The 13955-nt window shown below is 33.5% G+C and overlaps 1 protein-coding gene across 1 annotated transcript; it reads right to left on the reverse strand.

Annotated features, from left to right (window-relative positions):
• Positions 1 to 4180: 4180 nt before the first annotated feature.
• Positions 4181 to 5963, reverse strand: LOC149267553 (uncharacterized). The gene is made up of 4 exons (XM_089412538.1): positions 5685 to 5963; positions 4907 to 5207; positions 4669 to 4807; positions 4181 to 4320 (listed from the first exon to the last, which is right to left on the reverse strand). Exons 1-4 carry the CDS (start codon positions 5849 to 5851, stop codon positions 4181 to 4183), a joined length of 747 nt encoding a protein of 248 aa, XP_089268664.1. The 5' UTR covers positions 5852 to 5963.
• Between the last annotated feature and the right edge of the window lie 7992 nt (positions 5964 to 13955).

A 13955-nucleotide genomic window follows, 5' to 3' on the forward strand; every position in this document is an offset into this window, starting at 1 on the left:
TAGCAATCTTTACAAACAAATCCCCATGAACTCATTTTCAGCTCTAATTTAACCGTGCAAATTCATAAAAAAATAAGTTAACATATTAACATAACTTCACAAATTTACAAGGCCCATGCAACTATCTTTCAAGATATAATTAGATAAAGATGCAAATAACAACAAGGGCTACATAGTAGCTAGTACCTTCTTAACTTAAATATAACTTAATTAAACAAAAAAAAAGAAGGACAAAAATTCATCACAAAAATAAAACAACTAATAAAATATTGTATCATTGAATAGGAATATTATTCACTAATATTGTATATATATTAACACACATATATCTATGTGCCTGTGTTTTATATATATATATATATATATATATAATTGTTTATAATTAAATTCATTAAATGTATTTTAATATAATAATAAGTCATTTTAAAATGAAAATATTGTGAAAAAATTATAATTCATGAAAATAGAAATAATAGAAAAAATAAAAAAGTTAAATAAACCTAAAAACAAAAAATTAGTAACTAATAGAAATGGAAGTTACTAAAAAACCCATAATAAGACCTCAACCAACTACCTTACAATAAATAAATTTAAATAATAATAAAAAATAACACAAATTGAATTCCTAATGTTAAACTATGCATAAACGTCATAATTTGTTGGTCAAAGACAAACTAATACCCAGTGAAAAGCAAATTGAATGCCTTATACCATGCGTATGCGTGAGGTATAACAACTAATAAAATATTGTATTGTTGAAAGCCATTACCAAAAATTATGAAATGTAATTAACTAATATTATTTATATTAACATATCTACACTTTAATATATATGTATAAATACATGTGTGTTTACTTTCTCTCTCTCTCTCTCTCTATATATATATATATATATATATATTAAAATATGTTTTTAATATAATAATAAGTCATCTTAAATTAAAAATATAAACAAACAAAAAAAATTGAAAAAAAAAACAAAAAATTAGTAACTAATATAAATGGAAGATAATCACCAGCTCATAATACCATCTCAACCAATCACTTTACAAATAAATAAATTTAAATAATAATAAAAAATAACAAAAATAGAATTCCTAATGTTAAACTATGGATAAACGACATAAAACCGAGGAAGGTATAATAAGAAGTCTCTTTCCCACTCTTATATATATATATATATATATATATATATATAGATATATATATGAAAATAAGTAATAAAAGATTGCAAATATTTTAAACAAGAGCTAAATAATAGCTTGTACATGCCACTTAGCTTAAATATAACTTAACTAGATTAAAAAATAAAACAATAAATACAAAAATAAAACAACTAATAAAATATTGTATTGTTGAATGTCATCATTAAAAATTAAGAAATATGATTAACTACTAGCAATTGCCCCAAAATGTGCAAAGAGAGGACGATATAAATGTTAAATTGAAAAAATTGTATTTTGGTTCAAAATAATAAATATTATAATAATTCAATCATTCAAACTAAACCTAGTCAATAAATTACCCAAAATAAAATAAATACTTTATCAAAATTATACAAATTATTATTCTTGGTTTCTACCATTCCATTACAGCTCTAGCACATATATAAAGATACACAAAGTAAAGTATTGAAACATGAATATATTCTCGTAATAACTCTGGGTTGGAGATACCGCCATAATTTGACAGCAAGAAATCAATCAGCAATATATTCTCATAATAACTCTGGGTTGGAGGTACTGCTACCTCTATTCTATGTTTCTAAAGCAAAATTCCTGCACATTCCACACTATCAGTATAATTTATTATATTCACAATAGCCCCAAGCAACTTCTTAAAATCTCAATTCACAACTCCAGCAACATAATACTTTTCCTAAACATTTCCTTGAATGAAAAGATACATCCTCCCAAGGTATGTCCAAAGGATGACAAATGAACAGCATTGAATAATTTTAAATATATGTCAAAGCAATACAAACATAGCAAGCCACTAGGCCCACTACTTCAGCCATCTTTACAGTCAACTATGAGAACACTCACCTAACAATAGTTGACCATACAACTCAAAAAAATGAAAATAATGTTCATGCTAAATTCTCATAATTTTGATCTTTTACTTTTTGTTAAAAACTCCCCAGAATAGGACAAATGCAAGTTTCATAATCATTAACTTGTAAGATTGGTCACAAGTTTGTTTGAAGCATAGTCCAGAGGGTTGTAGGGGTCTTTACACTGGGCGACACCGTCATGCACATGGCATCCAGCCATGGACAATGAAGGAGATCTTTAGAACAAAAAGTCTTGATTTAACACTGCCACTTTGATAGTGACAATGTGATCATCCAGTGAAAGAAGAACCAGATCATGCCAAGAGGGGTGACCAAGGTTTAATTAAAGTGTAATTACAGACCCAATTAGAAAGTTCCACCTACTCTAGGCCTGCAATATTCATGAGATGAGAAAGCATGAAATTGGTTATAGATCGAGAATCCACGGGCATCACTTCGGGTTGGAGATACCATATCTATTCTATGTTTCTAAAGCAAAGTTCCTGCACATTCCAAACTATCAGTATAATTTATTATATTCACAATAGCCCCAAGCAACTTCTTAAAATCTCAATTCACAACTCCAGCAACATAATACTTTTCCTAAACATTTCCTTGAATGAAAAGATATATCCGCCCAAGGTATGTCCAAAGTATGACAAATGAACAACACTGAATAATTTCAAATATATATCAAAGCAATACAAACATAGCAAGCCACTAAGCCCACTACTTCAACCATCTTTACAGTCAACTATGAGAACACTCACCTAACAATAGTTGATCATACAACTCAAAAAAATGAAAATAATGTTCATGCTAAATTCTCATAATTTTGATCTTTTACTTTTCTTTTTCTCCCACCTTGACGTATAACACAATAAAAATCAACCCAATAAGAATCATATGATCGACATAAAGCTCTCTCTGCAACTTAGTCATCCCCAATAATTAACTAATGGAAATTTTGAAAAAATAATTAGATAACTCACGTCATGCTTTGATCACTACTGGGAAAATATTGATAACTACTTTTCTAATCACGTTGAAGAAAATCAAATCGTTCATCAACCATTGGAAGCAAATTGACACAAAATATCTTAATATTGACTCAGAATCAAAGGTTTTCTTTTCATTTTTTTCTTATTTTCTTAATCCGTCAACTCCAAAGAGAACATGATAGGACAAAAGTTGATCCTACACTAGCCACAATTATTTTAATGTGGCGAAAATCCCTTGGAGAAAATACTCAAATGCTCTCAACAATTACTCAAAGACCAACGACTGCTCTCACAGTAATAACAATTGCCACCACTGGGTACGCAACTTTTCAGAAACCACTCTAGACAATATCCATTGTCAGCCCATCATCACAAATTAGTGTTTTCATGTCAAAAGTTTGGATTTAAATTAAATATCTACTCAGGTAGTCTACATTGGATGATAGTCGTCTGCAACCACATCCAAGAACTTTCGTCCCAGAGAACAAGCGTACCTGAATTGAAATCAAAGGAAGAGAAAAAACTGCATGACTTAAAATTCAACTTGCAATGGTTTATGACATTCCCGTACTGACATAGAGTTTGGAATGCAAGAGATTTCATCTCCTTCAGCATTTCCTCTTCGTCCTATTTCACAAATGGAAATTCTTTTTTTCTTTTCACTTTTTTTTTTCCATCAATTTTCTCTTACAGCAGACAAGCCAAAGGTTTACCCAAAAACCCATTCTCTCTTAAATATACCCTTTTGGTATGAGTTTTGACTTGCATTTTTTCATTTTCTATTGCAGAACTTTTTGAGAATGTTTATATTTTTATCTTTTGACTATATTGAGGAGATCATAGACGAAGATTTGTGAACAACCCTCAACTTGCTTGTTCACACACTCCACTGTCTCCTGGTATTTGGCCTTACTAATGGCTATAATAAAAAAAAGCCATTCATAACCCAACTGATTCTTTCGTTTCAACAAAAACCCCATTGTTATGGACGTGTCTAGTTCATCCTCCATTTGAAGAACCATGTGAAAGGAAAAAATCATAATCTGGATGTTTCACCTGATGTAATCTCAACCATTGATCCGCTGACTGAAACAGAGAGTTAGCCTGCTATCATTCACAGTTGCCATTAGTACTCCACACTGTCCCCTTCAACTTGTAAGTGAAGACCAAATATTGGTAAAGTTATCTTTGGAGAACCCCCAAAATTGCTCATCGGAGTGACAGGAACACTTTTCCCTCGAGTACTTGCATGAATACTGCCACCATCTGCCAAAACATCAGTTAGAGATCAAATGTGGAGTGACAAAATCAGAATTCAAAAAGCATCAACATGCTTTACTGATATGAAAACTATGTGAACAAACTAGCAACAAGATGGAGGGAAGAAAATAGAAAACAGATGAATCAAACCTTTTAGTGGAGTTGAAAGGGAATGAAAAGTTAGGAAGAAAGCAGCCAGGTCTCACAAGGTTGGACCTGTTGGTATCCTGTATATCGAGTAACTGTAAGGAAATTATTGTTTTAATTAGATAGCGGTAGATAATGAACATTCATATAGACGTTACTGATCACATTGAACAATATCCAATAGAACAGGAATGCCTGATAACTAACTGGCCTCCACACCAACTGAATCAAGGATTGCACAAGTATAATTGATGGCATACCACGCAACCAATAGCCAACTGGTTGGCAACAGATCAATTCTTGTTAAGGTTTTCAGCTGTGGAAAGTCCTTGGCAAGATCTCCAATCTGCAACATCCAGTTAACAGATATTAATTTTAACCTCGCAATTGAAACTACACCATGAAATAAAACATTCCTCAAAATAAATGCATAACCGGATCTTACCTTGTCAGCCAGAGGTTCACGACTATATGGAGTTGCTCTCTCAAAATATTGAAATGAAGGGCAACTGCTTCCTTCACCATCATCACTAGAAAAGCCTTCTTGTGCAACTTTAGAGTGACTTCTTAATGTTAATCTATCAAACCTAGTATTAGAATCCAAATTACAATCAAATGTGTTGGAATTTCTCCAGTGTATTGCCCCGCCATATTTTGAGTCTCGCTCTGCTTCATCACTACTACTACTACTTTCACTACCTGTATCTCTATAATCATCACTTGCATCACTCTCCTCACCAGGGGGCCTGCAAAAAAAACAGAGCATGTTCAGGACTCAACTGAGCCAGCGTGAATCACGTGTCCAAATGTTATCAAGTTTTAAATGATATTGATCCAATGAAAGACATGTGCAATATTAACACTGAATTGTTACAGGTAAAATCTTGTCTCAGATATAACACAACTGATATAGAGAGTTGTCGAAGCATGCAGTATTTTCATGGTCTAGAGCAACATTAGAGTAGAATCGTTTGAAAAGATAGATTTCTCCAAAAAAAAATTGTTAAACAACAGGAGCTAAATTGTTAAAGTTAAAACAACAGGAGCTACGATGTATATTAGGCCTTATTTACCATATTATTATCATACAAAAGCATTCAGCTGTGGTTAGATTTACAAAATATTAAGGAACCTCCCTTTGACATGACTTGCTATGAAAATAACTGGTGAATTGGATAATCTACCTGGTGCCAATATTAGGTCCAGAAGGGTGAGTTTAAAACTGAATGGCAGAAAGAGACGATACATAATACTGCATAACAATGTCGCTTCCATTCAACACTATCGGTTCTCCAACACCATATGCACTCCACTCGTTGAACGACTCCCACAGATCACCAAGACTGAAGAAGGGCATGGATTTGGCTTCAGAATCCCTCCATCCTTTCATGAATGTCTGTGAAACCAAGAATTATTCCTATTATCAATGAAGAGCCAATGACAGAACAGCTAGAAAACATTGTGTTGTTAAAAATACAGGGTTCATAACAGAAGATATCAAAATCCTAAAATGTACATCTAGCTACAAGCCTAACATTACTAGGGATAAAATAAATACACTTGGAATACTAGAAAATTATCGGAAATAGACTGGAGGTTCATCACAATAGGGTTTCAAAGCAAGTACCTTGGGCAAATACTAAAGAGGAACTGTTGGAGTTGTAGATTCCAGAAAACAATCCAGATTACAACAACACGCCTTGGAGTTGTAGATTCCAGAAAACAATCCAGATTACAACAACACGCCTTCCTTCCAGAAGCAGCAGAAACAGGGGAAGACACGGCCCTTGAACAAGCGTCTGAAACAATGTGGTCTTCATCCCTATGACAGGGCATCAGAGAGTAACCACAACACGGCCCATGCGATGCCACAGCCAAAATAATTGCCGCCAGTACTGCCAACCAACCCCACAACGAAGCAGCATACAAAGCACGACACAAGAGTGTAAGCACGAAAGGATATATATAGCCCACGTCTAGGGTTCTTATCCCTGGTTCTAACCCTAACTAATACCGCACCCTCCAAATCTACGATATATTCGCTCACAAACTGTCAAACAGCAAATAAAGAAAACAGAGCAACGAGTTTTTCTCTTTCAAGCAGCCAAAAACTAAAACAAAACAACAAGTTAATGTTAGAATGATTCAAGTACTTACAGGTGATCGCTGCCACAAATCATCAATATCGTCGGTCGTGAGCAGAGCTTCTCCGTAGAAGGCAAATGAGGCGAAAATGCAGTTAGGGGTAAGGTGGTTACGACCATAACTAATCCACGCTGATGAGAAACCCTAAATAATAATGCAGGTGGGATACAGATGTCAAAATTTGTGCCAAATGTCAAACAACAGAAGATCTAGATGTTAATAGGAGAATGAAAGTGTTAGACGAAAAAGTTGATGCATAGGAAGACCTATCGGCCTAAATATTGTTTATATTAACATATATTCTTTTTAATATATATGTTTATATGTGTGTTTGTTTTATTTTTTTATTAATATATTTTTTATAATTAAATTTATTAAAATATGTTTTCAATATAATAACAAGGGTTACATCTTAGCTAGTACTTCCCATTAGCTTAAATATAACTTAATTAAACTAAAAGATAACAAAACAAAGAACTCATCACAAAAATAAAACAACTAATAAAATGTTGTATTGTTGAATGCCATCACCTAAAATTAAGAAATAAGATTAACTAATATTGTTTATATTAACATATATATATTAAATTTATTAAAATATGTTTTTAATATAATAATAAGCTATCTTAAATTGAAAATATGGAGAAAAAATTATAATTCATGAAAATGGAAATAATAGAAAAATGAAAAAAATCAAAATAAAAAAGTTAAATAAAAAGAAAATAAATCTAAAAACAAAAAATTAGTAACTAACATAAATGAAAGTTACTAAAGAACCCATAATAAGACCTCAACCAATCACTTTACAAATAAATAAATTTAAATAATAATAAAAAATAACAAAAAATGAATTCCTAATGTTAAACTATGGATAAGCGACATAAATTTTTGGTCAAAGACAAACTAATACGCAAGTCAAAGTAAAATTGAATGTGTAATACCATGTTTGTGGGAGGTATAATAAGGGCTACATAGTAGCTAGTATATGTCGCTTAGCTTAAATATAGCTTAATTAAACAAAAAAATAACAAAGACAAAGATTAAGAAATATGATTAACTAATATTGTTTATATTAACATATATACACTTTAATATATATGCATGTGTTTTTTATTTCTATTAATATATATAATTGTTTATAATTAAAAAAAAAATGTAGGTTTAGTAGGGCCCTTCTTTCATTCATTCATAAAAACTAGGTTACAACCATAATAAACATTTTGTGGTCTCAACTTGCCCATCGAGAAATTAGGTTTGTTGGCCATCGGAAATCTGAAGTTCTTAAGTCTGTCAACTTAGCATTATAGGCATGAATGTCTAAAACTCAGTTCACTCTTAACATATTAATAACAATACTACTTAACGATATATACAACATCAAAAGTTAACGACAACGACAAAAGAAAGCATCTAAAACTAGTCCTTTGAGGACTCCACTAGAGCACCACGTTAAAACAAGACCACCCATGATGGGTCAGTTTCCTTCCGAGGAAGGAAATACAAGCCTGCTCCTCAAATCAAGACCCATATCGAAATTCAGAGTGATAGTGAACCAAAAACGACATCTATAGGTCATAAATGTAAACTAATTCGACCAAATATAGAACCATACATGTCGACCATGACGGATACCCTTCCCGTAAAAACAGGAAGTCCCTCCTACGCCATACATTCCCATGCGAAGCAGTAAAATGCCATACAAAACCAAAACTGGTTTAGAAACAACAGAATCAACCATATTTCCTTCTAACAAACGAACCACATCGAGCCTCACAGTCATCCATTCACAAGAGATAACACGAATCCTACAAGCAACAATCATATTTTCAGTGTATCTCTGGCAATGGTTAAAGGGAAGAGACCTAACATACCCTAGCACTGTCGCCATGAAGCCTGCACCAAGACCCTTCTGCAACCAGAGCCTTTCGTCCACACTTGTCGCAGGAGAGGAGCTCGACCACTGAACCACAGCTTCTGGAACCTCAACACTCCACAACCAAATTGCATGCAACAAACTAACGATAACCTCCACCACATGATTGATTAATGCTCGACATGCCTCGCCGCCCAGCTTGCTCTCTCTCGCATCACATCATCTCTATCACACATGTCGCGCAGTTGCCACAACTACCCTCCCACATTAATATCCATCATATCACTCATACCATATACCATATCAGCGAAAAGTATAATAATAATATAACATATAAATATATCAATAAATATATCAATGCACATTATATATAATATTTATATTATATATAAAATGTATTGATTAATAAATATATAGAAATCATATATATGTCACAATACCATGAGAAATTTACACATACGAGCTAAGAAAAAAGAAAGGATGCTTGTATCAAAACACGCATAGCATGAAATATTAAACCGTGAAATATCAACACATATTTCAAATGTTTAAACATGTATAGAAATCCTTTATACAAAGCGAAAGGAGTAGCATTTTGGCATAGTTCTACCACTCAAGAATACCGCAACAGATTGGAGGTCGATAGCGACCACAACTAATCTCTTAAATTCTTTAACATTTCGCCACAAATTCGGATAGTAATGTCAACATATTATTTGCATGTTTGAGTTTAATATGCATAATGCCCAACAATCTAGTGTGGCGTTGCAAGAGTGACATGTTATTGATATTCTCATTTCACGGAGGCACCCTGGTGGATAATAAATTCATTTAGGATATTATATTAAAATACGATATATTAAATTATATTTAACAAGAGCTATGTGGTGGTATGTCACTGTTTATTTATTTGGGAGTTGTCTATAATGTGACTTTTTGGAGATTCCGGTGACAGAATCCGACGGAAGAAATTGAGCTTAAATCTTGATTTGTTGCAGTTAAAATGGTTTTTTAACTGCATATTTGGATTCAGCACCCTGAAAAACCCCTGGGACGCTTTCATTGTGCAGAAACTAGCTATCAAACTTGCGATTCCATAATAAATTCCTGTCGGATTTCGACTGGAAAAACCTGCCGGAAAAGCTTTCAAAAAGTCGCGTTATAGACAACTGCATTTATTTGTATACATGAATTGTATGTATTTAGTAATTTGATTGAAATAATATGTGTGAACATAAAAATGTTTGATTGAAAATTTCTATATTTAAAATTTCAATTTTATCTTTATTTTAAAAGTGTTTATAACTTTAAAATAATTGATTTTAGATAACACACATGTTCTACCTATTTGTGGTTTCACTATCTTACTCAATTCATTTCTCGTTAGATCATATCTTTACTTACTGTTACTAGGTTTGATCTAGGAGAAGCTACAATGCTCCCAATTTGAATTCCAACAATATTACTCTTTAATTATATTGACCTAATTTTATAATCATTTATTGGACATATTTTTTTTATTTTTATTTTTAAACTTATTTTCCCTAACCACCCTAGGGTTTTGCCGAAACCAGCCCTAACCTATATGGGAAGTTAGTTTCTTCTCTTAATGATGCTATATAGGAAGTTGGTTTCCTCGCTTAATAATGTTATTAAGCTCTTCTACTATAGTTGGTTGATTGTGCTTTTACTTCCTCATATTCAATAAATCAAATGGAAGAAAGATATGTACAAGCCGTAAGGTTTTACCAACTTGCTCCATCCAGCCTTCTGGAGTTAGGGAAATAACAACATAGGAGAAGGAAGGGGTAAAGATAATTCTAGAAACAATATTTTAAGGTAATTAATGATATTATCTTTATTGTTATTATTGTTTTTTTAAATAATAAAAAATGGCAAAGTTGACTTTTCTTAGTTACTTTTCAATCAACATTCTAGTGGAACAAAGTACCCAAACCAAAATGTAGTGTTTTTTTTCTCCTCCCGAGTTTCATGGCCCTTTTTTTTTTCTAATGATGAATTGCAAAATGAAGATACTATATGACAATAAGCAGTTTTTGTAAGTAGAAAATATTTAGATTCTAAGCAGAAAATATTTATTTTATGCAGAAATTTTTGAAATATTTGCTGAAGGCTTCTTATTTCAATTTAAGGTGGATGAGGATTGTTGACCTTATTTTTGTTTTTTCAGTTGACTGACTAGATTGATTCTCAAGGGAATATGTTGAGCATAAACTTAGTCTTAATGTTTATCAACGACTATAGTGTGTTGCAGAGTTTGTTAGGTTGCATTGACTTTTAATAAATTTAAAAAATTATATTTGTGCTTCGTGGCTCCTCTCTCTCTCTCTCTCTCTCTCTCTCTATATATATATATATATATATATATATGCATCAATTCTCATGTCAATGCATAGTGTGGGGTTGTGAGACCCCACCCATGAACGGGTTGGAAATTAATACGACCACGCCAAGTGGTGGTTAAGGGATAACTAGGCTACCACGTGGCAGATGGAGGATGAGACAATGGAAAACTTTGAAGAGCCATGACTCTTGATCCAAAGGTCAGATTAAAGTAAAATTTTATACCATCAGAATCGTCTTGACGAGACGAACACAATAGTGATGTCTAACTGAGGTTTTAAGTCAGTTGAAAATATCAAAAATTTTAAACCCCATATCCATAATGACACCTTGGAACTTAGGTCAGTATAGTAATTATCCTCCTCCGAATTGATGCTTTGTAGGGAATCAAGAGGGGGGTATGTTATAGAGTGGTATCAAAGCATCCAGGTTCAAAACTTGGACTAGATGGGCTTAATCATGGATAATTGATGGCAGGGTTCCTACAAAAGGTGTTCATTTTGATTTCTAGAAAATTAACTAAACCACTATTTAGGAGAGAAATGTTGGTCTGTGAACGACTGATTGTATGCATGATTGACATGATTACCGTGTGATTACGTAGCATGGTACTAATGCATGAATCCCTTGATCTGGGAAGGAGCTCAATTACAAGTGTAATAATTGAACACGAGCATGATTGTATCTTACTCATAGCATTGATTTGTATTGCGCACCAGCTGCAATGATGTTCAATGTTTTATTGTGATAAGTGTGTTGACAATGCATGGTCTTACTATTCGGCGTCTTGAAGGTTGGATAGTCGGTGGTTGTGGCATTGGAAGTTGTCCTCTCTTTAATTTTGCAAAACTGCCTGGAGGGCATTGAGTTACTTGTAGCATACCATCACCATTAGTTGGGTGATGTGATCTTGTATGCTTGGGACATTTATGTCCATGAGGATTGAGGGACTTGGGGAAGAATCCTTGTGTGATGTGTATTTTGTACAATATTGCTATCTTCAATGCATGGTAGGCGCATGTATTATATGTTGGCTGGGATGAGGAAATCCTATGGTATGTATGTTGTAGGAGGCCATGAGCCTCAGTAGAGGATGATTGTTTGATATGTGTTGATGTTACCTTCCACCTTATAAATGCTTGTTCTCCTTGGTGAATGCTTGCCTGTACGTGTCAAAATTATGGTTAAAAAAAGTTGTGTTGAGATATTTATGTCCTGGATTTTTGAGACATGTGACTAATATGTGGATTAAGACATGTGTGCAATTGCAGGGTAGCATGCTTGGCACAATAGGACAAGGAAATTGGTAGCACATAGCAAGACTCGGTAGTAGCAAAAGGAAACATGTATCGTGGCATGGTGCAATAGGATATGGACCAAATCCATCGAGAACAAGAAAGGGGACATCCCTCCAAAGGAAGAGAAACTTTAGGAATTTGGAGGTTGAGCTTAAAGACTTGGAAGATGAGTTGAATATCTGTCGGGAAGAACTTAGAAAGTTCATCTAAAAATAGCAAGAGCTAGCTGAGTGGCGTGTTGAATTGCGAAAAAATTGTGAGAAACATATCGAGCTGAATCCCCGAAAAGGAAAAATGGCAGTGGCAGGAAGAGGCCTCGTGAGGCTGAAAAGGAGAAGAGGATATTTTCTTGTTGGTGTTGTGGAGAAGAGCATATGATAAAGGATTGTCCCCACAGGAAGAAGAAGAAATAATTTAGCCATAAGGACATGCATCAACCGTGCATGATGTCAAGAAGGAGGAGGGGGCATCCCCTCAAGCTCCTTGACATATATGTGTGTGTGTGTGTTGAAAATATCCATTGTGAACTTTCGGGGAATGTAAGACTACAAGGTTGTTGTGAGCCTTGTGAAGAATTCTTGAGCTTATTTTGGTATATGATATGTGAATGTGCATGTATAGATATGTGCATTGTATGATTGTTAAAATGTTGGACTCAAGGGGATAAAATTTAACTTTTGATTATTTTATATTAATGCCTATAAGTGGTGGTTTTTAATCTATGGTTTCCATGATTGACATCATTTTGAATTTAAATTTGTACATGTCCATATTGTTTTGTGTGTAGTTTCCTCTATGGTTGTGATCATGGATTTTATATTCTTTTGCAATGTTACACATTATTCTGCCTCTTGCATTGTCTATTGATGTTATGGTAGGTTTTTCATTTGCATGCTCGGGGCTCAGAACCTTGATTCAAATTAATTGAAGGTGGTAGGGAGGCCACGAAGTTTGGTAAAAGAGATCCGAAGAAGGTCGCATGTAATGGACTTGAATAAAGATCAACTTAGTGAGTTCTAGGCAACGAGGAACTTCAAGTTGGGCAGATAGTCTGAAGAAATGCCAATACTAAAACATATCAAAGAATTGCCCTTGGACATGACATCGGGCATAGGCAAAAACATAGGTGGTTGGAAGTTGTTGCATAACAACAATGTGAAAGGAAAAATATGGTAAAAGGAGGAATTTTGGAAGAGAATTCCATTAACTAATGCATGCCTTGTTATGTAAAGGGAGTTATATAAACCTTGTTTTTATTTGACACAAGTCAGTGTCTAATGCGCCTATGAATGAGTGAACAATAACATGATGGCCAAGTGATTGGTCAATCAATTGGGAATGATGGGTAGTGGCGTGGTGGCCATGAGGATAACGCAAGGGAAGTTTTTTTACCTTAATTCGTTATCATTATATATATAGATATGAGTCAGGTGCCCATGATAAGGCCAATATTTATATACATATGTAAATGGCATTGTGGCTAATAGGTTTTTTCAAGAGTCATTCTTGTAGAAGAATGATGGTTTAAATTCATTTTATGTAAATGTGGATGGCATGCAAGTTTCTTGGTTGTGTGAGAAGTCAATTGGGAAATTGTAGCTTAGCTAATCTATAATTTTAATATCATTTTAACATGATTTATAAATTATGCCCATGTTATATTATGAACAAGGAATGTTAAAGGATATATTAGCAAAACGAAAATAATGTGAGTTGCAGCACGTGGGAAGGACATTGGAGGCAATGTTGCCCGGTGTTTGTGGATAGAGATAGTGTGGTCTACGAGTTTGGCAATATTATTGTGTACATTTTGT

Source organism: Pinus tabuliformis, chromosome 6 (genome assembly GCF_031772625.1).
Source record: "Pinus tabuliformis cultivar Carrire ecotype Pingquan chromosome 6, CPIR1, whole genome shotgun sequence".
In the NCBI taxonomy this organism is placed as follows: domain Eukaryota; kingdom Viridiplantae; phylum Streptophyta; class Pinopsida; order Pinales; family Pinaceae; genus Pinus; species Pinus tabuliformis.